General features: G+C 41.7%; 1 protein-coding gene across 3 annotated transcripts in view; it reads left to right on the top strand.

Moving 5' to 3' along the window:
- The window catches only part of mctp2a (multiple C2 domains, transmembrane 2a), a 32,389-nt gene extending 8,376 nt beyond the window's left edge, over positions 1 to 24,013 (top strand). Inside the window, exons 9-23 of one of the 3 annotated variants that reach the window (XM_068314117.1) lie at positions 746 to 922; positions 1,715 to 1,845; positions 1,952 to 2,138; positions 2,331 to 2,424; positions 2,511 to 2,613; positions 2,698 to 2,800; positions 2,893 to 2,997; positions 3,076 to 3,150; positions 3,464 to 3,583; positions 13,191 to 13,310; positions 14,290 to 14,331; positions 19,226 to 19,335; positions 19,432 to 19,541; positions 20,750 to 20,847; positions 22,963 to 24,013. In XM_068314117.1, coding sequence (XP_068170218.1) covers positions 746 to 922; positions 1,715 to 1,845; positions 1,952 to 2,138; positions 2,331 to 2,424; positions 2,511 to 2,613; positions 2,698 to 2,800; positions 2,893 to 2,997; positions 3,076 to 3,150; positions 3,464 to 3,583; positions 13,191 to 13,310; positions 14,290 to 14,331; positions 19,226 to 19,335; positions 19,432 to 19,541; positions 20,750 to 20,847; positions 22,963 to 23,022 — 1,635 coding nt within the window. In that variant the 3' untranslated portion in view covers positions 23,023 to 24,013. Of the gene's footprint in view, positions 1 to 742; positions 923 to 1,714; positions 1,846 to 1,951; positions 2,139 to 2,330; positions 2,425 to 2,510; positions 2,614 to 2,697; positions 2,801 to 2,892; positions 2,998 to 3,075; positions 3,151 to 3,463; positions 3,584 to 13,190; positions 13,311 to 14,289; positions 14,332 to 19,225; positions 19,336 to 19,431; positions 19,542 to 20,749; positions 20,848 to 22,962 lie in introns of all 3 variants that reach the window. The other 2 variants (XM_068314116.1, XM_068314118.1) reach the window with 2 other exon arrangements.
- The last annotated feature ends 254 nt before the right edge of the window (positions 24,014 to 24,267 follow it).

Genomic DNA, 24,267 nt, shown 5'->3' with positions numbered 1-24,267 from the left:
ATCAAAGAGGCTAGAGCAGACTCCGGTCCTGCTCTTTAATTACAGTCAGCCCTACGCAACCTCTCTGCTGTTTGTTTTTACAGCCCTGGCCTATCACCGACCGGCCTCACGGGAACTCTAACATGGAAACGAATCAAGGCCTCTCTGTCTCACTCCCTCTGTGACACACAGCAGGGGGGGTGGATTATTTGCTGGCTTTGTCCTTGCTTTCCAAAGTTTTCATTAATGCACCACGTTTTTTTGGTTTCCCAGTTTCACTTTAGCAGAAAACATGTATTCTTCTTCCAGCGAAATGTAGCTTGATTGAATTTGCCAGTATGCATTAAGCTTTGATGCTACCCATACATGCTGCATGTATGTCTAATATGCTGATGAGAGAACTGTGTGGTTTGCATCATTACTCACTGCTGCCTGCTGTCTCTTGGTGCAGTTTGCCAAGTGTCCTGCCTCTCCACACTCAGTCTGAGAGCCAGTGATGAGTGGGACTGTCACAGCCAGAGACATCTGGCTGCTCGCTGACGTCCCTCTCTCCAGGAGCTTCCATGGTGTGGCTCACCTGTCAGTGGAGATGTGCTAATATGTTCCAACACAGAACTGTGCTGTATAGTGTAAACCTTTGTGCTACTTTCGTGCACTCTGTGAACATGATGAGGTGCCAGGTTGAGGCAGGAGCAGGTTAAAGAGGTGGGCTCGCAGAGCTCCACAGACGCTACATTATCTGTTGGTCTGCACCTTTGTCCAGCAGCAGAACCAGGCCACGCCGGCGCAGCGGCCAGTCGAAGCGCTGAAGAATCAGCTGAAGAGTCAGATGTGGACTGGGGTGCTCGGTATCACCTTGGTGGAGGGACAGAACCTGCCGCAGTGTGGCCATGGGGACGTTTACGTCCGTTTCCGCCTCAATGAACAGAAGTACAAGAGCAAGGTTGGATTTTTTTTTTTTTTTCAAAAGTCTCTCCGTTATCCCACTTTTCCAACAGTTTCCATTGTCATGCTCCTCTCTTTTTTATGTCTGCTCTTTAAACTTCAAATCTTTGCCCCGGCCCTTATCTCCTGCTTCCCCGCTTCTTCCTCTCAGCAGGTGTCTGTCTGTGACTCACCTCCACCTTGATTCACTGGGCCATGGCAGAGGTAGCTCATTATACTGGGCAAAGCTGCCACTCACTTCTCTATGTGCTTCGGGTGTTGGGTGCTTCATTGCCTTCATTTGCATACCCAGCATGCCCTGCTCATCTGCCTGTACTTGTTGGCCTCCCCCCCTCGACAATTCCGTGGTGCACTTGTCTTGTATTGTCGTGTTATTTCTTTGTAAACCTCTCTGCTCTCGTCTCTTATTCCTCTCTGCTTGTTTGTTTGTTGGACAAAGCTGATTCTAATTGGAAGCTGTCAGTGTTTACAATCCCAGAGTGGCTACTGAGGTGTACACATACAAGCACACACAAATAGAGAAGCATGCACACACACTACACCTCTCTTTCTCCTCTCCTGCCTCGTTCTGGTTGAATTGAAGGAAGACTTAATCCACCTGTCATGCAGGACTCACTCAGTCTGATAATGCATTAAACCCGACATTATATCAAAGTATTTACTGTATGTGTGTGTGTGTGTGTGTGTGTGTGTGTGTGTGTGTGTGTGTGTTCGTGTGTGTGTGTGTTCGTGTGTGTGTGTGCGGTCTCTGTTACTGTATGTGCTGAAACCGTGTCTTTGCTGCCCCCAGAACCTTTGCATTCAGACCAATCCCCAGTGGAGAGAACAGTTTGACTTCAATCAGTTTGAAGATAACCAGGAACCTTTGCAGGTGGAGATGTGCTGTAAGAGAGGGAGGAAGGGCGAGGAATCCTGGGGGATGTGAGTATTTTTTGGTGGATAGTGTTAATTTTCCCCACATGGTCCCCATCACAGAACTAAATGGCTGTATGTGTTTCGATGGAGCTATTTTTGTTTGGTGTCTCAGGTTTGAGATTGACCTGTCGAGACTTCCACTTAATGAGAGCCAGCTCTACACTCACGTACTGAACCCAGGAAAGGGCAGGCTGGTGTTTCTGGCCACCTTGAGGCCCTGCTGGGGAGTCTCCATTTCTGACATTGAAACAGCTACCCTGGAGAAGCCAGTTGAGAAGGATGAAATTTTGCAGAAATTTGTAAGATTTTTTTTGTGTTTTAGTTTGTTTTTAGTGCATTTCTATGTGAAGAGATTCTTAAGATATTAACACTTAGAGAGCGTTAATGGTCCTAGCATCAGCTGATTTACTAATTAGCACTTGATAGCATGACTAAAATTGTGAAATGTAGAGGTATATTTTTTCAATGTTTTTTTATTCTCCTTTATTCAGAGCTTAAAGAACTCATACAAGTGTATGGAGGAGATTGGGTTCCTTCAGGTCAAGGTTATAAAGGCAAATGATCTTCCTGCAACTGACCTCAATGGTAACCTCTAAAAACAAATGACCTCTCAGGCTTCTGTTCTCATGGTCTTAGCCTTTTCTAAAACTCAAGCACTTTGTTGTTTGCAGGAAAAAGCAACTCCTTTTGTGTTGTTGAACTCGGGAACTGCAAACTCCAAACTCATACGGTCTACAAGTCTGTCAATCCGGAGTGGAGCAAAGCCTTCACATTGTAAGAACATCTTGGGAAAAAATACATCTGCTGTGAATATGAATATTATGTTTTATTATTATATGTAATATTCTTATATTACAGCCCAATTAAGGACATGCATGATATCATTGAGTTGACTGTCTTAGATGAAAATGGAGACAAAACACCAAATTTTTTGGGGAAAGTGGCTGTTCCATTATTGACTGTGAGCTCTTACACGATCATCAATCACATTCCTTCTAAAGGTCTCACATGTAATATCTGTTATAAAAATACAAATGCTTGCAATCCTAAAAGGTTAACAATGGGGAGGAGATATCTTTGGTTTTGAAGAAAGAAGATTTGATAGGTGGTGTATCAAGAGGAACCATCACGCTGGTCCTGGACGTTATCTATAACCGAGTAAGAATCAAACGAAATATTTTCAGGTGTAACGTAATAACTTGTTGAACTGAATTGTTATTTTTCTTTTTGTCCTAGGTCAGAGCTGGTCTCAAAACCTTCAAACCAAAGGAGACAAAATTAATAGAAGAAAACCTAAAGTTCTCCAAAAAGGTTACGTCTCTAAAGTTTTTTTTAATCTAAATTTAACAAACGGAGCAAAAAAGGTACCTCTAGGTGATGTCCTCACATCACAACTATAGTAGGATGTGAGGAGTTCAAGTAGCCTCAGTGCTACACCCGACCGTAGTTTGGATCGGTCATAGTCAAAGTAATTAGTTTAATGGGCTTTAAAAAAATGCAACTTCGCAAGTAGCAAATAAGGGATTGTAAAACTAATTCAACCTCACGGAATTGCAAGTCACTACCATTTATTCCAGTATCAAATGATACTAACTCGCGTTTTGTTACAATTATTTCCCATTAGGTTCTTGCCCAGAATATATATCGGGTTCGAAAAATCAGCACAGCAGTTCTGTACACGTTACAGTACATTAAAAGCTGTTTTCAATGGGAGAGCACGCAAAGGAGTCTAATAGCCTTTCTGGTAAGTCATTGCCTCACGTTAATGAACTCTCTGTAAGCCTTGGGGCCAACGAGTTTTGTCCCATTTCACTGCAGCCCGGTTTTAACTCTTTCATTTTATGTGAATTAGATTCTGAGGAAAATCTTTGGTTTAGCCATTTTCTCTCTGCTAGTCTTTTTCCCATGAAAACAGTGGTTGACTTTTGTTTTTATCCCTAACGTATGTGATGGATGTGCTTTATCCTTTAAATCAAACCCCACTTGGCTTTCTCTCGGTTCTGATGACATTAGAGTGTATTTGAAGGGGTTTGGTTTGAGCGTTTGTACATCTGACTTCTTAGCAAAGCCTGCTAACCCGGGGGACAGTGTAAGGAGGATCACAGTCTCAGCCTCTACAGGTGAAGGAATGACAGTTTGCCTCTGAGATTTGAACCTTTTTTAAATGTCTCTGTTTAGCTGTTTTTAATGAGGGTATGTGATCTAAGGTCCTAAGCTTAAATAATCTAAAATCACCCTGTGAATCCCCCTAAGTACAGCACATGTAATGTCATGATTAAGAGTGTACACTTGCCATGAAAGCCCTGCCAGCACCGTGTCAGGGTGAGGAAGCGGTCACAGACAGGGTGTGTGAAGAACTATCCTTTCACCGCCTTTCTTCTGCCTGCTCTGTCTCAGAATGACATGGAATTCATACCTGCTGTATTCTATAAGCCTTTCTCACTGATCCTGAGGTGCAAATCCCCCCAGGCAATGGCCAGGCTCAATGTATCACAGCCTTTACAACAGCAAGACAGGCAGGCAGACACACAGACAGGAAGACAGAGAACAATACGGGCGGATAAATGAGGATAGAGTGGGAAGCATGCTTACTATCTGGTAAAAAAAAAAAAAAAAAAGTTGGAGCAGAGAAAGACAGTTGGGAAAGAGTGTCGTCTCTGGAGACAGATAGCAGGAGACTTGGAGGCAGGGATGTGGCCAGAAGAGCAGGAGGATAGGCAGGCTGACAGGTGACAGGTCAGCTGAATGAGACCATCTCCTTCCACCTATAATTAGATCCTCACCAAGCACTCTTAATCTTTCATTTCCTCTCCTACTCCACCTGCTGTTAAGGATTGTGGTACACAAATAGAGATCTCAGAACCACGTGAAAAGATTTGCTGTTTTCATCATGATCATCATTGTTACTGTACTTTTGTGGTTTCCAATCTATTTTTTGGTGTTTGTGCGTCAACGCCAACAGTTCAGTGAAGATGGTAATTCTTGTGAAAAAGATAGTGTAACCATTTGTTTCTTATTATTTGAAACAGCTCACCGGTGGATGTTTTTAAAAGCAGACAGAGTAGTCAGCGTATGCCTCTGTCTGCCATGAGGTGTGCTTCAAATAGCGCAAGTGTTGAAGGCGCATGGGCGGAATTGCCCAAACAGCGAGTCAGTTGCCGTCTATTCATCATCCACTCACCAGACAAAGAGTTCAACAAGTGAAAAGTTCCCTTTTTCATTGATTTATTGTATGCTCTGGATTTATATTAAAATATGCAAAATATGCATCTGATGTGTATATATATTTAACTTGTCTGATAGTAAAACTCTGATGTTGCACCACTGTCAGACAGTAAGTTAGGGCAACAGTGAGGTCTTCACTGACTATCAAGACAGGACTAGAGCCACATCACTGCCCACACCAGTCCTCCTGTTCACCCCGACCATAGCCCCTGTACAGCCACTCCTTCCCAAAGTCATCATTACAATTAAGTTAGTGTAGGGAACTGTCTGAAGCCACATGCCACCATGTGCCTTAATGAAAGCAGCTCCCACTCCTATCTTATTATATATCTTTAGGCAGTGGTAATAAGGTAACTGATTCAGACATTGACAGATGGCCTCTGCTTGCCTCTCAGATGTGCATAATTATACCACTAGTGTTTGCTCTTTTCTACAGCGGCAGGCAGTGCAGGGCTGCTCTGGGTATGCTGGTAGGAAATGCTGCAGTGGTTGGTCGAGCTTTAATATACATTACAATATATTATTTATCAAGCAGGCAGACCAGTCCTACCCTTTTACACCATATACATCCTGTAATGCATTACCGCTGCTGTGGTTTCTACTGGGACTGCGGGACGCTCGCATAGTGCTTTACCAGGAATACTCAGCCATTATATCACTCAGTCCCACAGACCAATTTTCTGACCTCCACACCGCATGCAGTCTACATTTGTATCCTGTTTATGTAGATTCATGTATGCATTATGAAGTGGTTGTTGGTGTATAGAGTGTAAGGTATTCAAATTTTGCATGAGGGATTGCTGCTCCATTTCAGGTTAACCAAGTGAATAGAAATGGGATAAAACAGTTATTCCCTTTTTTTTTTCCGTAGAAGTCATTTTTGTTTGTATTAAGGTAGGTTTCTTTGCTGAGTGGCAATCAGAAGGCTGCACATATAGATTTAAGATTTAATATTGATGGTTTATTTAGTTTCATGCTGTTACTAAATGTGTGACAGGAAGCTGTAAAATGTGCATATCATTGTTGACACGTGCACTCACACATACATTGGTTTTGTAGTCAAATATTGGATACTGTTTGATTTCACCTTCAGGTTTTCACCATTTGATGATAGTTTTTCTATTTTAGTAATCAAATACAAAGAAGGGGAAGATGAAACAAACCTCATCTCACACATTTAGGTTTTGTAGAATCTCTTTAAGCATTGTCATCAGTGAATGGAAATGGAAACAAGAAATTAGGATTTTTTTGTCTCCTTTTGTTTATGCTGCATTAATGAGCCTTGAATCTGCACTTTTCAAGAGTTTGTCAACAGCATCTTCCATTCTCTGAGAGAGAAATAATATGACAACTAAAATCTTCATAAAATAACAGCCTTTAGATGTGCTGTTCACTAAGTGAGCGAGATGAATGTGCTATACATCAACAGTGACTGCAGAAGGGTCACCCAGAGTTCTTCTCTGCAAACAAGAATGTGACCTGTAGATGGAGCTAGAGCACTACTGGAAAGGTGAACAAGGCCCAGAAAAGATCAGCTACTTTTTTTTTTTTTTGGACTGGAACCATTTATGGGAACAACTTGGAGTGAAATCCTCCATTCTGTGCATTAGACCATGAGACACAAGTTTCTTCCACAAAGAATGGAGGGAGGGAAGCTAAATGAGCATTAGCTGGCCAAATTAATCTGCTTCACAAGTTTGAAGTTGAGAACAGTTTTGATTTTGATGAAATGGATGAAAGTTTTTTTTTTTTTTTAAGAAAGCGAAAGGATCATTTTCACTTGAAAGCTGATTTTGAGCTTTGCTGTCATTAGACCACTTTAAGTATTTAAGCTGAGTTAATATTTTAACATATGAGGTACCTCATCTGTCAGGAGTTAGGACTAGAAAGAAACCTGTACACCTTCTGTGGGTATTTGAACCATTTTCTTTTTGACACTGCCAGCTAGCAACCGCTTTAGACATCATTTGACAGCCTGTGAAATGCTGATTGCCTCACATCACACACTGTAAAGATGGCATTTGATGAATGTTTGATGCGATGCAGCTGTAAACACTCTTGGCAGCTGCAGTGGGCACTTTTTTGGGGAGCTGAGAGAATCATCGTCTCCCTGAAAGAGGGCAGGACTGGGTCAGATCTGGCTCCAAAGGTCTCAGGAGACCTCCTGTACAGAGCCAGAGCTACCGAGGCCATTAACACCAGACCGGCCCAGATCAAAGCCATAATCAGAGTTGTCATAATTGTTCTTGTTAACACTGTCCCTTAAAATGAGAAGCTTTGTGAGTCTTGGATCTGCCTGTGTGTGGTTAACTTGTATAGCCAAGCTTTTGTGAGAACAGCAAGCCGCCTGTACGCCTGTGAATTGTCTCCTTGTTTCTGCTTTGCATTTGTTTTGTCTGTTAGAAAAAGTTGCAGGCCTTACAAGAGTGGGTTCCTTCATTCTCATGGGGGGGTTACACTCTCCAACTCCTCAGCAGTAGAAGTTCTCACTGACTGCGCAGTGGGAATGTATCTAGTAGGAGGAAAAAAATGATGACAGTGACAGTGAGGTGTGTATTTCTGGTTTTTATTCTGAGATGTATTAATTATTAAATTGTAAGCTGTGGCTATTTGTAAAGTGCTCAGCAGTGCCTTCTGATTTAACACAGTGTTATTATTTAGCTGCTCTGGAAGCTGTGTGTCTCTTGACAGCTCTAGAGGTTGGCTGAATGCAGCATGTAACCTTGAAGCATGCTCCCTTATTAGTGGGATTAATAAGTTTTCTCCTGCTATATTCGCTTCATTAGAGGTGTGAAATTGATCCCATTTTTATATGTTTAAGGGTACGGATGTCAGTTTAGAGAACACGTATGATTCAATTTAAAGTTGCCAAACTCATCATTGTTGCTATTTAACATTATTACCCAGCACAAAGCAACTTTTAAACACAAACAAGTCAAGTGTTGCTAGCTGAGAAAACAAATTTTTATCAGTGCAGCTGTTGTTCTTGTAATCGGCTTCATATTATACTTGTGTTCTTTCGAATTGAAGTATGCTTTGCGTTTACCATCTCTATCATCATAGGTGAACTTAACATACTTGTCACCTTCCTAGTCACAAAGGACGCCCCTCCCAAGGCAGGCCAGTCGGCGACCTAGTCACCCTCGTGCGTGGCTGTTCTGGGACTGGTCTCTGCCCCGGTACGTTAACATGCATGTGAGTTGAGCTGACAGGCAGAGAGTCCATGACACTCCCTCCCCACCTCCTCAGGGAAAAAGGCTCAAATGGCAGATCTGTCACCCGGGAGGTCACTCAGTGTTAACGCTCCCGACATGGATTAAACACTAGTGGCCAGAGCCGAGTGCAGGGTCAGTGTAGCCACCCTGACAGGCACCACGGAGCCCCGACTGAGTGCCCTGCTCCAGCCTCGTACTGGTGCTACTCTGGCCCTGGCATGTGTCAGACAGTCAGTGATACAACAGTCAGAGCTGGACTCATGAGCTAATACTAATTCATAGCCGCGCATGGCTAGGCTTCCTCAGAGTTGTTTTGCTCTATCCTCACTGTGGCTCATCAGTTTATTAAGTTAAGCTTTCTGTTAAAAATAGGATACAATTTAAAGACTAAATTAATCACTTAGATGTGTTTTTCAATTTTGCAAGCAACCAAAGAATTTAATATTTGGCACTTTATTTAGCTATATTCTTATTATTTAAATTTGTGCTTTAATTGTATTATAATTATTTTTTTACTAAGCGATGACAAAGTAACAATAATACTTAAAGGCTAATCAAAGAGTAAGATTACCCTTTTAACTGGAGTAATTGAATTACAGCGAAGACAAATTTATTTTATATTTTGTGTAATTTAATTTAAATGTAATTTACATTGCTCTCCAGAACAGATACCAATGATGTAAAGGTGCTCAATATTCCCCAGCTTTATTTCACTCACTCACATAAAGCCTTTCTCTCTTTCTCCCCTTCATACTCTTTTACTCTCTCCCCAGTCGATAAGACTTGAGCTGAGCATATGTGAAATATTTATTCAGTGTTAGCTCAGAGCACCATAGCTACCCACACACTCTACCTGCCCTGAAGAGAAATCTTATCTGTGCTTCCTCTGCCTACGACACCCCCCGGAAAGCCTGTCCCCATACTGGCCCAAGCTCAACACAAATTACATGTCTCATTGCTCTGCATTTACAGCTACTTTAAAGCCGGCCGCTCCTCTCCCCAACTTAAGCCCTCAGCCCGGCTCATTTTCAGCCCGGCTCGAAAAGACCTGCTTGAGGTGGGCTGCTATGTGTACCTTTGATTCACTGCTAATCTGTCTCTTTTTTTTGAAGAAGTAATGCAGATTAATTTTACTATCATTGATTGCAGCCAAAGAAATAAGATCTCAGAGTGAAGATGATAAAATGACTTACCTATTTTTTGTATATGCATATTTTTTTACAGTCATATGCATATTCCGTCTCCACTCACGACAATGCACATATGCCTGTGCGCGCACGCACGCACGCACACACACACACACACACACACACACACACACACACACACACACACACACACACACACACACACACACACACACACACAAATCCTGCTGCCTTCAGTGCACCTTGTTAAACTCTTTCAGTATATGTTCACGTAATCTGGCATCCATCCACAGCCTTGCATGACTGACCCTCATAATGCTGGCTGGCTCTCTCCTTGCTTTGTTTAGCTTTTCAATCGGAGTGCAATTGAATTTAAACAGTGAAGGTATGGCCAAGACTAAATATGGTTGTTGTTGTTTTTTTTGATGCAACACACTCTTAAAACAGTACTTTTGAAATTCATACCTTTAAAACATGCAGAAAAGTTTTGTGTGTGTGTGTTTTCAGTTGGCAGTGGGGTTTTTTTGGGGGGGGGGGGGGGTTTCTGTGTACAGAACAGTAATGTTATGTCGCCCTATCTGCCGTGACATTGTTTGGCTCATCAACAGTGTTATAAGTTATACTGATGTGAAGTCTATGTTAGCGGTCAATTGTCTACTGTAGTGGATAAGGAGAGTATTTGGCAGCCTTGCAGTCTGGTCTGTCTGCCAGTCGTCAGTCGTTTGAATTGGTAGACTGGGCCACCCCCTCCGCTGTTAATCAATTTACAGGATGCTAGAGACTCTTATAGAGGGTGTCTTTGTCCCTTTGTTCCTGTTATGATCCCTTCTCCCTCTCCTGGGAGTGTGTGGGTGGTGGGAGCTGCCATGCTTGCTCAGCTTAAAGTTATTTTATTCACACTTTTAATCGCTGAGTGCTTTATTATTAGGTGCTGGATTCTGCTGGCCAGGGGATCTGCATGAGAAGGCGCAGAATGCATTTAGTAGAGTCATATTAATGGCACTATAAAACAAATCTGTCAGGCTGTTCTTAACCCCGCTGGCAGAATTGCTCTGCCCAGGGTTGCCCCCTTCTCCAAGTGCTTACAGGTGGCTAAGGAGAGTGCATCTCCATCATCTCCTCCACCCTGTGCTAATAGTTTTATTAATTCATTCTTTTTTTCCTCCCTAGGCACTCCGTGCATAATCATACAGACATTTTTCAGCTAAATGGTGTTTGTCAAGGGAGGGTTTCTACATTAGAGCCTCTCCTCCCAGACATATATACTAACACTTGTTCAATTACAAGTCGTTTGTTATCCAATTCTGCCGCGTGTAAACCTAAATGCTCGGTTACATCATTAATTATCACCTCCAGTGCTTTTGTTTGTCGCTTTATCTTCTTTTTTGTTAAAATAAATAATTGTTTTACCATTTGTTCAACATCAGCATTTCCATGTTAAAAAAAAAGTAAAAGGTTTTTGCTTGTCACGCCTAATTTGTTGACGGGTGAAAACATAGGCAGCCTGGTGTTTATGACTGAAATGGACACTATCTTTGTTGGCAATTAAAATGCGGATTATTTTTTTACACAAATCTACCCCCACGCCTGAAAGTTTTCACTTTGTCCAACATGTCCTTTAGTCACTCAGCTGCTCGCTAATAAAACATAAACCACTTAGTGGGGAATTAGCTCTGTCTCCATTTCAAATAAACTCTAGAGATTGTGAAGAGACACAGGGACGGTATAGTCCTGCCTCTGCTCATTACCGTGGGATATCTGACGGCGAAGTCTCAGTCTGTGCACCTGAGTGAAGGAATCTGAGAGGTTTTCCCAGATGTTTCCCTGCTTCGTCTTTATTAGTGTTAAAAAAGCATGTAAATCCTGAACACATGGGCTGACACACCATGAGGGAGGAATTGAAGAGATATTTCTGACAGTTTTGGTTTATACCCTCATTTAAGCACTCAGTTTAGACATGAGGCATTGTATTTCTGTAGGCTTTTATCTTGTCCACTGAGCCAGAACGCGGTGAGCGGAAATTTGCATTAGTGGGCGATTATGAATACCTGTGACAGATTCTCTCTGCCGACTCCCTGGGTGGAAATGAATTGGCTCCCTCTGTTGACTTGCAGAGGAAGACAGAGACCAAGCAATTAGACTTTAGTGGTTAATGCAGCAGCTTTTGCAGGGAGGGCAAGGAGGTTCAACATTCCTGCTGGGCTCATGTCAGTTTTCAGGCACATTTCCTCCTCTTTACTTTTTCTTTTTTATGAAGAATACTGGAAATACGACAAGCTACCTGTCCAGCTGTATTCCTCTGGGGTGAGGGGAGCATTGCTTTTGAATTGCCTCATGGGAACTGAGGTGACACATGACATAGGTTATTCATAACAGTGAGAAGATTTACTGCAGCTACCTCTGCAAATCATGCATATTCATTGTTTACCAGCTCTAGGTTTTACGGCATAGGTAATTCAAATGAATAATAACTTATTGTTAATTTCTATATTTCCTGGTGAACTTGCTGTATTTCTGCCAGACCCAGCTCATCTACCCTCACCCAGGTTACATGGAAGGATAATGAGCGGTGCATTGGTGAAGCCTGGGGCGGTCAGGCCACGGCGTTGTCTGCATTACTCATGGTTCACGTTTCCCCGGTGGCCGTTTGAACCTGAGCCTGGTGTGGCAGTAGGTAGACTGCCCCCCAGAGCAACAAGCACACAGTCTGTGAGGTTGCTGTGACAGGAGCAGTCTGCTGTTTACAGGCCTGCTATCGAGGCCTGAAGGCCCCAATGCTTCACATCCTGTCTCAGGCTTAACGCGAACATATTGTTCATACTCTGATCAGCCTCCAGCTCTTCGAGCCTAGATTGCACAGCGGTGCCATCATAGCACTTATACACGGTGTTTTTAAATGAACACCTCAGAAAAGTTAACAATCTGGAAAGAATGTAACTGTTGAAGAATGAAAATGTTTGACTTTACTTTTGTGGAAGGTGTCTGGGGTGAATAAATCAGACAATATGTTGGATCTATATGACACATAATTACGCTATAATAGTTTGTAAGATTCAAGGTGCTCTGCGGTGTGTTTTTAATCCCATCCTGTCCTCCTGCTGGTGTGATCCTCCTCACACATTTCTGATCATTTCAGTTGGAGACAAACTCATTAGGCTGTCACTAAATGGGTTTAAATGCAGCCGTCCAATTAGTGCTCTGCTGCGAAATGCGGTGGGTGTTGTGCAATGTGCTTAGCTCTACTCCTTTACAGAATTATGAGGGATTACTCATTCAGTGTGATCCATCTTATTTCTACCAGGGGTCTTGGCCTTTCTCAGTATCATCGCCACGGAGGGGGTAAATGTTGCAAATGCTTCCCCAGTTGCCATATGCGTGTCGCCAGACAGCCTCACTGCCATCATATTTAAGAGGATTTTATGTGCTAGTTAAAAGACAGCATGCCGTGTCTATCTATGTCATACTTTCTGTTCTGCACTAAGACGTTCTGCCAGCACAGTGTTATTGGTGTATATAAATAGGATTTCAAGATATTAAAAGTTGTCCCTGAATGTCTGTTACTTTCAAACCGCTATGAGTAAAATCTTTTGCCATTGTCTGTAAATCACAGAGGCTTTACAGTCTGGAGTGCTTGCCATGAGATTTAGGATGTGGTTGAATCCATTAAAATATTTTGTTTTGGGAGCAGGCTTGCTGAGATTTGAAGGCTGGGTCTTTTAGTTTGATGGGTTTTGCTTTAAACTGTCTTGTCTTGTTCTCTCAGATCTTCCTGGTGACGGTGTGGTACTGGGAGCTTTTCATGCTGCCCCTCTTCCTCCTCCTGCTCCTTGGATGGCAGTACTACCAGCTCTCTGCAGGGAAGGCCAACTCCAACCCAGATCTGGTGAGTTAAAGTCCATTAAACTCTATCTAAATTATGATACAAATTTGCAAATGCACATACTTAAATCAAATTGTAATTTAAATTGATGCCAATTTGACACTTTCATGTACATATGTTGTATGACATGAGAATAGTTTTGTAATAGTTACCTAATTTGAAGCAGCAATCCATATGTTTCATGAGTGTTTCTGTGCTGCATTGTTTCCAGAGGTCCACTAAAATAAAACTGTAAGAAGCCACTGAAAGGAAGTGGGTGTAAATGCACATACAGCCAACAGTTTCTTGTGATTTAGTCCTATGCAATTGCAAGACTGCAATTCCCCCTGCAACACACTATCTCAATGTACTCTTATGAAAATGATGTCTGCCCTACACATGTCTGTGAAGGTTAATGCTCTTCACACTTCTGACTGCCCCCAATTTCACTGTGGTGTAAGCCTTCTCACCAGCCAGCCAGAGGCCTGGCATTCTCAACTTTCCCGCCCCGGTGATTGTGTTCACGGCTGCTGGCAACGATGCCATCCCTGGGCAATGTTAAAACCCAAGCTCACCCTCATATCCAGTAGGAATGATCTGCCACCCCTCTGTGACCCAATGGCCAGCAATGACACAGCTCTGTTCCCAGGCAATGTCACAGAGTGCACCACATTGGGGTCAGGGATGACTTGATATAAAGTGATCTAGGCAACAACATCCAAATTAAATGTGTTTTTTCCCCTCTTTCTGTTTTTCTGTGTGCTTATGTTGTGGAGAAATGAGATTGCTTTGGTGTGACAGTGCTCTTGTGAGGAAGGCCCTCTTTCACCTCTCCTTTTATGTGAGGTCACCCCTGTGATGCAGTCTCTATGGAAACAAGCCTCTCCCAATAGGGGTGAATGTACTCAAAGAAAATTTCATTACTAGGTGTTTGTTAAAAATGCTCCAGTGCCCACATGTCCCGTTCTTTTGAAATCACCCACCATCCTTTATTTTCACTCAGGTGAACATGAGTATGGGTGACGATGAAGAGGAAGACGAAAAGGTATTATATCTTGTCTCTTTCTAACATTTTGAGATATATGTTGATGGAAAGTTGTCTGATATCCTTTTTGATATCTCCAAATATATACCATAATATTAACTTCATTAACATTTCATTATGGAGTGGCTTGTGTAATGTTTTTTGTGCTTATAATCAGAGAGATCCTGCCAATATTTCTTTCTTACTAACCAGATTTGTCTCAAGTGTGTTTGTCTGCATCTGGTTTAGGAAATACATAATAAATAATAGATAATAGATACATAAAAACACTGTTTGTGAGCTGTAGTGAGTATTTTTACAACGGTCACAATGAATGAATGGTTACAGAGGCTCTTTTCCAACTATCAGGAGAAATATTTCCCTGCCTCCCAAATGAAAGAGTTGTATTATAGTGCTTTACTCTGATCTTCAGGTTATTTAATGTCACTCTACAAATGTATTCCAATATATTATCCAATATAAATCAGTTTCGAACAGAGCAGTTAATTAGATCTTGCACAGTTGTTGGGATTTCATTTTCTTTTTTTTTCCTTTTTGTTTCAGATTTTTGGCATCATGTCTGTTATAAGTCTTGAGACAGACCTTTTACAACCAGAACAAAGCAGTAACATACAATAGTGTGATAGTAAACTTCTACGTTCCCCCCAAAGGTTATCAGTCATTTTCACTTGTTCTTTTGTGAGAAATCGTAAACGATGATGTTTATTAATATGTCTCTCTAGTGACTCTTAAAAAACAAAACAACAGGAAATCTTTAAGTAGCCTGAAAATTATACTTCCCTACAGCACACAATATTCAATTACATCATCTCACTGTTTTCTGTAGAGAAAGAACAGTTAACAGGGATGTGTATTATTGCTTTATGGCAATGAAGTGTGGAGCTAACGCAAAGCCTCCAAGCGATGACCCTTGCGCTGCGTGTCTAGGCCCAGGATTCATATCCATAATGCGCTCAATATATTCTTTTGTGATGACCTAAGGCTACAAAAAAAAGCCCAGATTCTTTTAAAAACACAGGCACATCCAGCAAATCCTGTCTGAAAGGATGGACTAATTCACAGATGAAACTGGAATGATATGTCTGCACACCCAAAGCGGTACGCTGCACTTGCTATCCTTGCTAAGAAAACATGCAAACTAGTGCTTAATCAAATGGCCACAATAGAGAAAATTCAGTGTTTTATGAATATCATGTCGGGCAGGATTACATTTATTCACTGAATTTAATATTACTGCTACACACACTAGTTATTATGCATGTCTTTGTCTTGAAACTTCAATATATAACAGATAAGTGTTTACTTTTTCTAGCACAAGAAATGTCAGTGTCTTTAGACAGGCTTAAGATTCTCGCAGTGCATTCTACTTATTCCGAACTCAGCTTCTTTATACCTTTCTGAAGGTTTTCATGAGCGTCTCTAAGCCCTTTCACACTCAGAGAAAATGAAATATCTCCTTTCATTTACTAATTAAGCAGTCACCCATGTTTGTTTTAAGCTGTCAGCTTTAATTTGAAGTGGGTTATTTGAAAGTCTTGTTATGGTCTTGCTGTCACTTGAATCTGATATCATGCAGTCAGATCAAGCGGCATAGCTTTACACCTTCTATCAATGTCTTCTTTAAAAATATTTGGGGTTAGAATGTCATTGGTGTTAAAATGTATTACTTCAAAGCCTTCATTTTATTACGCTAGTCTTTCCTGTAACATGTGAATAAAGAGTTTTCCCTCAGAGGAGGTTATGATTACCACTCAAATGTTTCTATCGTCCCCTTTTTCCCCTCATGAGGAAGGAAATATTTAAACCTCTGACAGTACAGCAAGAATGTGAAGCGATGACGTTAAAGAGAGACGAAAGGGAAGGCAGTGTTACAGCAGATTAATACAGAACAGATTCTCTGCCTGTGAACAAATCTGTCCTCAGGGAAAGAGACAGCTTACAAATTATGTGTGGGCAATGTGACTTCCCTTTGGCCTTAGGTATCAATTGTGCAGATAGACAATATTTAATCATAACATAAAGAAACAGAGAGGCAAAACAAGTCCATAGATCTCCAACAGAAGCAAACAGGGAAGATGAAACAGCCTTTCATTGCCCCCCGGCTGGCAGTGCTGGTCTAGGGTTGACATGCTCCCAGAGCCTAGCCCAGGGGAGCTCAAGGGGAGGGTGGGGAGGTGGTTGCGGGGGGTGTTAGACTGGGTTGAGGGGTTGCTCCATCTCTTTCCCGGTAGTCCCGAGTCACCGCTGGGTCTCCTTGAGCATACCAGTCAGGCAGATTGCCCGTGTCATCATCTGTGGTATGCATGAGTGCATTAGAGCCACTGCGCATGAAAATCTGTCTGCTTCATACCAGCATCATTTTTTTTAAAGTAAATTATAGAGCTAATTTGAAAGAATTTTTTTTTGTTTTCTCTCTTTTTTTTTTTTAACTTAGATGCTATTTTTGTATTTTTCCAAAAAATCAGCTAGAAAAACATTCAGCCTGAAAATTCAAATTTGGCTGTTTATTCTTGCTAAATATGCATTTCCCAGTCTTTGATGATACCTCATGTGTCTAGGAGTGAATGTTTACCTTTGAACAGGAGAACAAACAGGTTCTCTATTACCTTAAAGGGAATTTTTTTTTTTTACAATTGTATCTTGAATAGAACGATTTCCCAAAGGATTTCTAATGAGTAGTAATTTAGGAGTCATTTTCTCCATCCCCCATTTAACCATCATGTTCCATTTCAGAAGGAGATATTTTTTTTGTTTTTATGTTTTGTGTTCTCTGCACTCATGAACATATTGAAAAGAGACATGAGCAAAGATGAAGGATATCATCAAGTGATTAAGGTAGGAAGGACTTCAGTTTTGGTCGCTAAGGAGATAGAGGATTTCAAGATTCTTGAAACCCATAATGATAATGATGAGAGCTCTGCCACTTGGTGTAGCGAGGAGCTATTTGTCTGTTTTTTTCCCCTTTTGGAATGAGAACCAATATGATTTACTACTTTATTTCCTGTCAGAGCTGAATTTGCATGTGTATCCACTGCAGTATGATAATGTTTCATACTGTATGTATCAATGGATTTTAATTCTAAAATATGGGTCACTTGAATGAGTTTTAGTAAAAATATTTGAAAGGACTGTGGGCGTGATGAGACTCTGAACTTCCCAGCTCTCTCCGGGTCCTTAAGTATTGTACAAACACAGAATTTAATGACACTGAACAAACTCTAACTGCATTCCTCACTTTTAAAATCGACTTAGGATAGAGAACATGTTTAACACCTCATGTGGGGTATTCCCCACCTCCACTGCAGTGGAGTTGAGTTGGATGATGTATAAACACAGATTTTCATCTGATGAGACCATGATGTTCAAGATCATGAGATGTCTCAAAGAAAGCATATTTGTGATAGTCTGTCCTTTTTTGGACCTTGCTGAGTGTCTGAGCCCAGTGTGGGAGGCTCTGCTAGTGTGGGAATTGCTCTCTTCCTGCGCCTTTGGTGGAGAAGAGCAGGCCTGACGGTGGGGAGTCTCTCTGAGCTGGCAGACAGTGTGTTCCCAAGGGCTGCTTCATGAAGCTCTGATAAAGGCATTCTGTCTGGACCCTGTCAATGTACACGGGATGCAGCTGTGGCCGCTGCTGACTAGTAACATAAACATATAGACATCCTCAAGCCTCCTGTTAGGGTCTGTCAGTTCCCGACCCAGACGCTCTCATTCCCCTTCTCCCTCTCACTCTTCCTCTCCCACCCTCCCTCATCATTCCTGTCATTATTCCCTCCTTTTGATGTGAGGCTTCTCAGCACTCTTTAACTGCTATTCCTTGTGTTATCTCTAGTCACTCCTTTTCCTCTGGAAGGCTTCACGCTCATTGTTATTTCACATTTATTTCATTTTGAGACAAGCCCGCTTACCCCCGCTTCATGTTTACTTATTGCTCTGCCAGAGTCAGTCATTATTAAGTCAGTGCATTAAAAGCAAATAATACTTTGTGCACAGTGTTTGCTGTGCCAAGAATGATACAGTGAAAGAATCAGTCCAACTGGCATTCTAAGCTGGATGAAGTGTTTGGTTAAGCCTCACACTGCAGGAGGACTTCAGAGAGTATAGGTGTTTACAGATCCCTTATTACACCTCCTCATCAGCTTGTGGACAACCTGTATCATTTCAAAAATTTTCAATTCCATTTTCTTGTGTCCACACTGTAAAGTTGACACTTTACAGCGTGTCAAAGATAGCGGGGCATTCATGCGCCCTGGGGAAACAGGAATCTTAATACAGCCCTGTAGTGTGTGAGGTTTCATTAGTTTAACCTTGTAGCGCTTAGATGTTTAAGGTCAAAGACGAGATTTGTGTGTCTGTGGAGATTTTGGTTAAGAGTGTGATGAAACTCAATTTCCTAATATGTTTGGACTGAAACTCCTAAAGTGTGACCCTGGCCTTAGCAAGCCTGGAAAATTTGTAGAAACACATTCAAACCTGTCCTGTGGGGGCTGACGGAATGGAATCTTTCCTGAGCTTTTAGACTCCCTGCTCTTCTTGTCTAGGGCATTTAGTCCAGCTGATTGCGGATGGCTATTTTCTGTACTTTTCATCTACCAGACACTCTTGATTGTATTGCACTTGTGTAGCGGCTCTATTGTATGTAGCAGACAAAAGCTGAAATCTCACAGCCCTCCACATACAGTCTCTGAGCACTGAGTCTTTCTCATCTTCAAAAGCGAACTCTGAAGGTGTGCAGTGCTTGCTCATTACGGCCCATTCAATAGAAAAATCACACATAATAACAGAGATAAAGTGTCTTTGTCTGCCATGCCAAACAATTGACATACAGTGTGCCTCATCAGTGTCTCTGTTCTTTATTTATTTATTTTGTTTTGTTTCTTTTCTTTTTTTTTTCTAGGAGGCTTCCAAAAAGGGTTTGATGGATAAGATACATATGGTGCAGGAAGTGGTCCTGGCTGTCCAGACTATTCTGGAAGAAATTGCAGACATTGGAGAAGAAATCAAGAAGTAATTATCACAATTTAATGCTTGCTCTACACATCTAAATTACGTTAATGTTTTAAAGGAAATAAGTAACAATTTAATTCAATTATTCTTTTTCAGCATATTCAACTGGTCTGTCCCTTTCCTGTCTTACCTGGCCTGCTTAGTGTTGTGTGTGGCGACAACACTCTTATATTTAATCCCATTCCGATATATTGTGTTGATATGGGGTAAGTTCTACACACACAAAGTATAATTCATTCATGCTCTTGCAAAAAAAAGGAAATGGAATTTGTGCATAACCAAAAGTAAGTTCATTGAATACTGAAAGAAAATAAACTTTTATTCTCTGTCTTGTTAGAACCGTTTGTATTATGACAAAAACATACTAACAATTTGTTTAAAATTCAACTCCAATATTCTTCTTGTAAAACACAACTGTTTTCACTTTCTTATAACTGGGAATCCGTGATTTAATGAAGTACAGTAAAGTAAGAACTCTGCCATCCCTACACCTCTGCAGATGCACAGAGATCAGACAGCTGCAGAGGTTTGCTCAGTGTGGGCTGATGTAGCAGAGCCCAGCCGAGGCGAGGCCTAGGGTTTGTGTGAAAACAAAGCAGAGGTAGAGTAGCAAGCTGTATATAATACATGATGTCCTTGGGCAGTTTGTAGGCTCCTGGTCTAGCCTCTCATTATCTGCTGTAGTCATACAGAATAGACAGTCATCTCAGTGGTCAGGGAGATGTGCTGCCCTTAACAGGCTCTCCTCCTCCAGCTGTAAGCCCGCAACCACAGTACGTCCACACTGCCTTCAACACAATCAATACCAAAAAACCATCATATCAAACAAAAAATACACTGTCTGAGACACTCCTCTGCCTCCCCAGTTAACCCCCATCTCTGTGGTTGCAAGGCAAGCCTTTCAAGTTGCTTGCACATATTTAAGTCCTTAGGTTCTTTGTCTGCATGTTGAGGTACAGGTAGTACCAAGCTGTGAATATAATGGTCCCATTACAAGACCCCAGAGATATTTTTCTCTATGTGGTATGCAGCCATGTGCAAAGTAAATATACTGTAAATGTGCTGAGAACGATTGGATTGAAGCAAACAAAAAGAGGATAAGTTGCCATAAATGTTTCTGCCCGTGTTCCACAGTAAAGTTATCACCATTCATCTGCTTTCATTAATTAAATATCACTTTATGTGGATGGAATTCAGTTTGGCTGAAAAAAGAGGATGTGAAGTTGCATCATGTAATGAAGTTGCTAATAATACGATGGTGGGATGACTGTTTTGTAGACAGGGAGGGTTACACAAGTATTGTTCCATTATTATTTTACACTATAAAACTGTAAAAAAACAAAACAAAAAACTAACTGGAAATAAGATGGTTGGTGTGACACCTTTATTTATTAATGCGTTCTTGTTTTCACAGGCGTTAACAAATTTACCAAGAAACTGCGCAACCCATATAATATTGACAATAATGAAATACGGAATTTCCTCAAGAGGGTGCCTTCTGATGTTCAAAAGGTAAGGGTCCAATTTTACATACAGGGAGGGAATTCCCCGAAGATGTCTGCATTATTTGCTGTACCAGAATTCCCAAGTGTTGCAGAAATGCATCCTCGGGCTTTGTTTGATTATTAATGGAGTTCTTGCCTTTAAAACAGCCCTGGCCCAATTATTCCTCAGTGCAACTCCATATAGTCGCCGTAGTGCCACAGCGAGGAGATGCTCAGATCTTTCCTTAACCGTATTGCTGTATCCTCGTCCGTTATTAGTAATTTTGTCTGGGTGATTGAAGCACTGTGACATTAAAGTCAGTGGCTGGGCGTGAGGGGGGGAGGGGATGCTGACGTCTCTGGCTGGTGGTGGCAGCACGGAAACTCTCTTGCGATCTTTCGTCATTTCAGGACGATAGAGTCAATTAATAAAGTCATCGGCCCCAGTCGTCTTGCTGGGTGCCATATGTGATTACATATTAGCCATGGATGATATGTCATTTGCATTTACATCACGGCTCTAAGGAGAGCTGTCAGGGTGTTGTAAGAAGTGCGGCGAGCCTGCCGTTCTCTGGCTGGGAGTTTTGCTCGGCCGGGAAATGAAGTGCTCTGCTGCGCCTTCATCTCCGAGGTAAATCATCAGACAGAATTCAGTGAGAAATCCTGACAGTCTGGATCTGGAAAGACACTCTCACCCCAGTCTGTTTCTCTGCTGCACCCTTGATGTCCTCCTGCAGCAAGCCATTCCTGACTTCTCTGTGATGTCGGAAGGGAGCCTGTGTTGTTTGAGATTTGGCTGACTGAGTTGGCAAAACAAGGTGGTGAATACATTTTTTTGATTCCGATCCTTTGTATATCTTCTTCTCCCATTGGGAGACATTGTTTAAGCTTTGAACGTGACTCACTTTCAAATCTCATGGAAACAATACTTTTTAGCCCAGTTTAAAAGAGAAACTACATCTTAAAAAATAGCTCCAATCATTGAAAAACAAAACACCCCTAAGATTCATCATAAGTACGTTTCATTATGTTGCTGTGAAAAATAACCAGAACATCATATACACAGGAGACCTAAAACATTCCAACGGGTATTTTGTTTTGTTGACTTAGAACTTCAATCCTCAGATAGGTGTGGACACAAGAACACCACAAAGGCTGAAAATTGACTCCTGTCTTTCTTGCAAATGTGACTTGGCAATTAGTGCTGGTACACATCTACAAAGTGCGCCTCAAACAGGGACTTCTGACAATGCTGTGTCTGTCCCGAAATAAGAAGCATCTGTCAGTTCTGAGGACAGTTTCATGTTCTGATGCAGGAGGCAGTCACTTTGTTCCCACATTCCATCTCCCATTCTAATAATGGAGACCATCTAATTAGCATAGAGTTCTTACCTTTATTCAACAGATTTGCCATATTGTTTGAGCTCAGCAAGAGCTTCAAAAGCAAGTTTTCAAATTTCAGCCCTTATCCTTTTCAACCCCCCTCCCTTAGCTATGATCAGTCCCCTTTGGATTGCTCTGGCGGTTTTGTTAAATAAAAAATTAAAAAAAGAAATCTCAACTGAATCAGTTTTTTTGAATGTCAAAGATGACATGATTCTGCAACTCACACACTGCTGTTAATGCATTTGTGCATCAAGGATAATTGAAGATCTATCCTGAGCTTAGTTGTACTTACCTAAAAAAAAAACAGTTATGAGTTTAAATGTCACATTTCTGGTTTTGTTTCCCACTGAAGAAATCTTAGTCACATCAAAGGTCTATATTACTGTGAAGAAAGCCTCCAACTTTCACAATAATCCTGGAGGGGACAGAAGTTAGAATGAGTGATTATGCAGTTTGTAACTTCCTCACTGGCCTGGCAGGTCATCTCAACAGTTGATGTCTGTTTCTAATATTATGATTGTGGTGCAGGATGGGGGGTGGGTGGGGGTGGCGGCATACACTGGTACAGAACCCTTGACTCTTCAAATCCTTCCTCCCTGTGATTAATCCCCTCTGCTCCTGTGTTTAAAAAATGATTCATTACAGGCGAGTCCGCCTCGCTTTTCCCTGCACCAGCTCTCCTCAAGGGAGCCATTACCGTGCGCTCCGCTGAGCTCGGATTACCTGCCTCAGACCAAACTCCTGTTTGTTTTTACAGGTGCAGTACAGCGCTCTGAGAGCGCCCACCAGCCAGAACCAGCCACGCAAGAAAAGGTAAGCTCCGTCGACACGCCGGATGAAAGCCTGGTCTCCTCTGGAACACGGTATGACGCAGTCCACCTGACAACAATGCTCCGGTGCCAGCAGAGCCCACGACCCCGCCAACCCCACCGTACCAACCTTAACTCTGCTTCCTGCTGTTGAGGGGCAGTCAGCCGCTCTCTTGCCTTGTGTGTTTTCCAGCCCCCCTGACAGAGGCTGTGAACTGCAGCTGCTAGGAGGGCAGCACATGGCGTTGTCAATCACAAGCCTGAGGGGGAAAAAAGAGAGAACTGCAAGGCTTATCTTTCATCTCTGGATATAGTTTAGGAGAGGAATGAAAAGCGTCAGGTCCTCCTTACCGTAGCTCTCCACCGTTATGCTTTGTTTTTTTGACTTTGGTGAAGCTGAAAAAGTTATACATGTATGACTCTGAAGTTTATGTTTTTTGTTCTTTATTTATCCACATATTCAGATGCAATAAACCAATTTTGTGTATTGCAACCAGTCTTTAAGTAAGAATGAAAACCAGGGGAATCATCTCCTTTAAGTCACATTTTATTTCAGTCAAACTCTGATCAAGCAGACGAGTAATTGATAGATTTGCTGAAGAGAGGCCAACATCTCAGTGTTAAAGGAGTTTGTCTCTTCATCCGGATCCACTCCAAAATTTGACCGTTTCATGACATGTTCCCCATGTTTCGTCCCAGTTTCGTGGTATGCTGTCTGCTGTTTTTTAGTTTGTTTTTAAGTGTTTCATAATCCAGTGTAAATATTTTAGCTCAAACTACCGAACAAACTTAGAGAAGCCAATGATAAAAGTTATACCAAAGATAACTAACTGTTAGGGCAGCAGAAGGTTACTACTGTTTGTGTTTATATTAACAAATTGTTATACAGTATATTTGTAGGAATTTATATTTCCAGCTGGCTGTATTTTTTAAACTAAACTTCTACGCCACTGATTGTACTGGATTTATTATTTCTCAACAAATACAGAATTTACCAGAATCCTGATTAAAGAATTTTGATGAGTTTGCTCTAGTTTCTGCCTGTTTTTTTTGTGTGTGTTTTTTTAAAATAACTCCAGTGAGCATGGCTTATTCCACTTCTTTCCTTGAATACACAGTAAACACATCTGATTACACAACACGGCCATTGGAACAGAGCTCACACCCCGGCCTCCGCTGCGACTGGGTTACTGAGCTCACATCAAAGCTGTGTGGCTCCAGTATGCTTCCTAATGCATTGCTTTGTTGCCTTC

Source organism: Antennarius striatus, chromosome 4, assembly GCF_040054535.1.
Source record: "Antennarius striatus isolate MH-2024 chromosome 4, ASM4005453v1, whole genome shotgun sequence".
In the NCBI taxonomy this organism is placed as follows: Eukaryota; Metazoa; Chordata; class Actinopteri; order Lophiiformes; family Antennariidae; genus Antennarius; species Antennarius striatus.
Note: the sequence above shows the minus strand (reverse complement) of the source record. Positions and strands in the feature narration are given on the sequence as shown.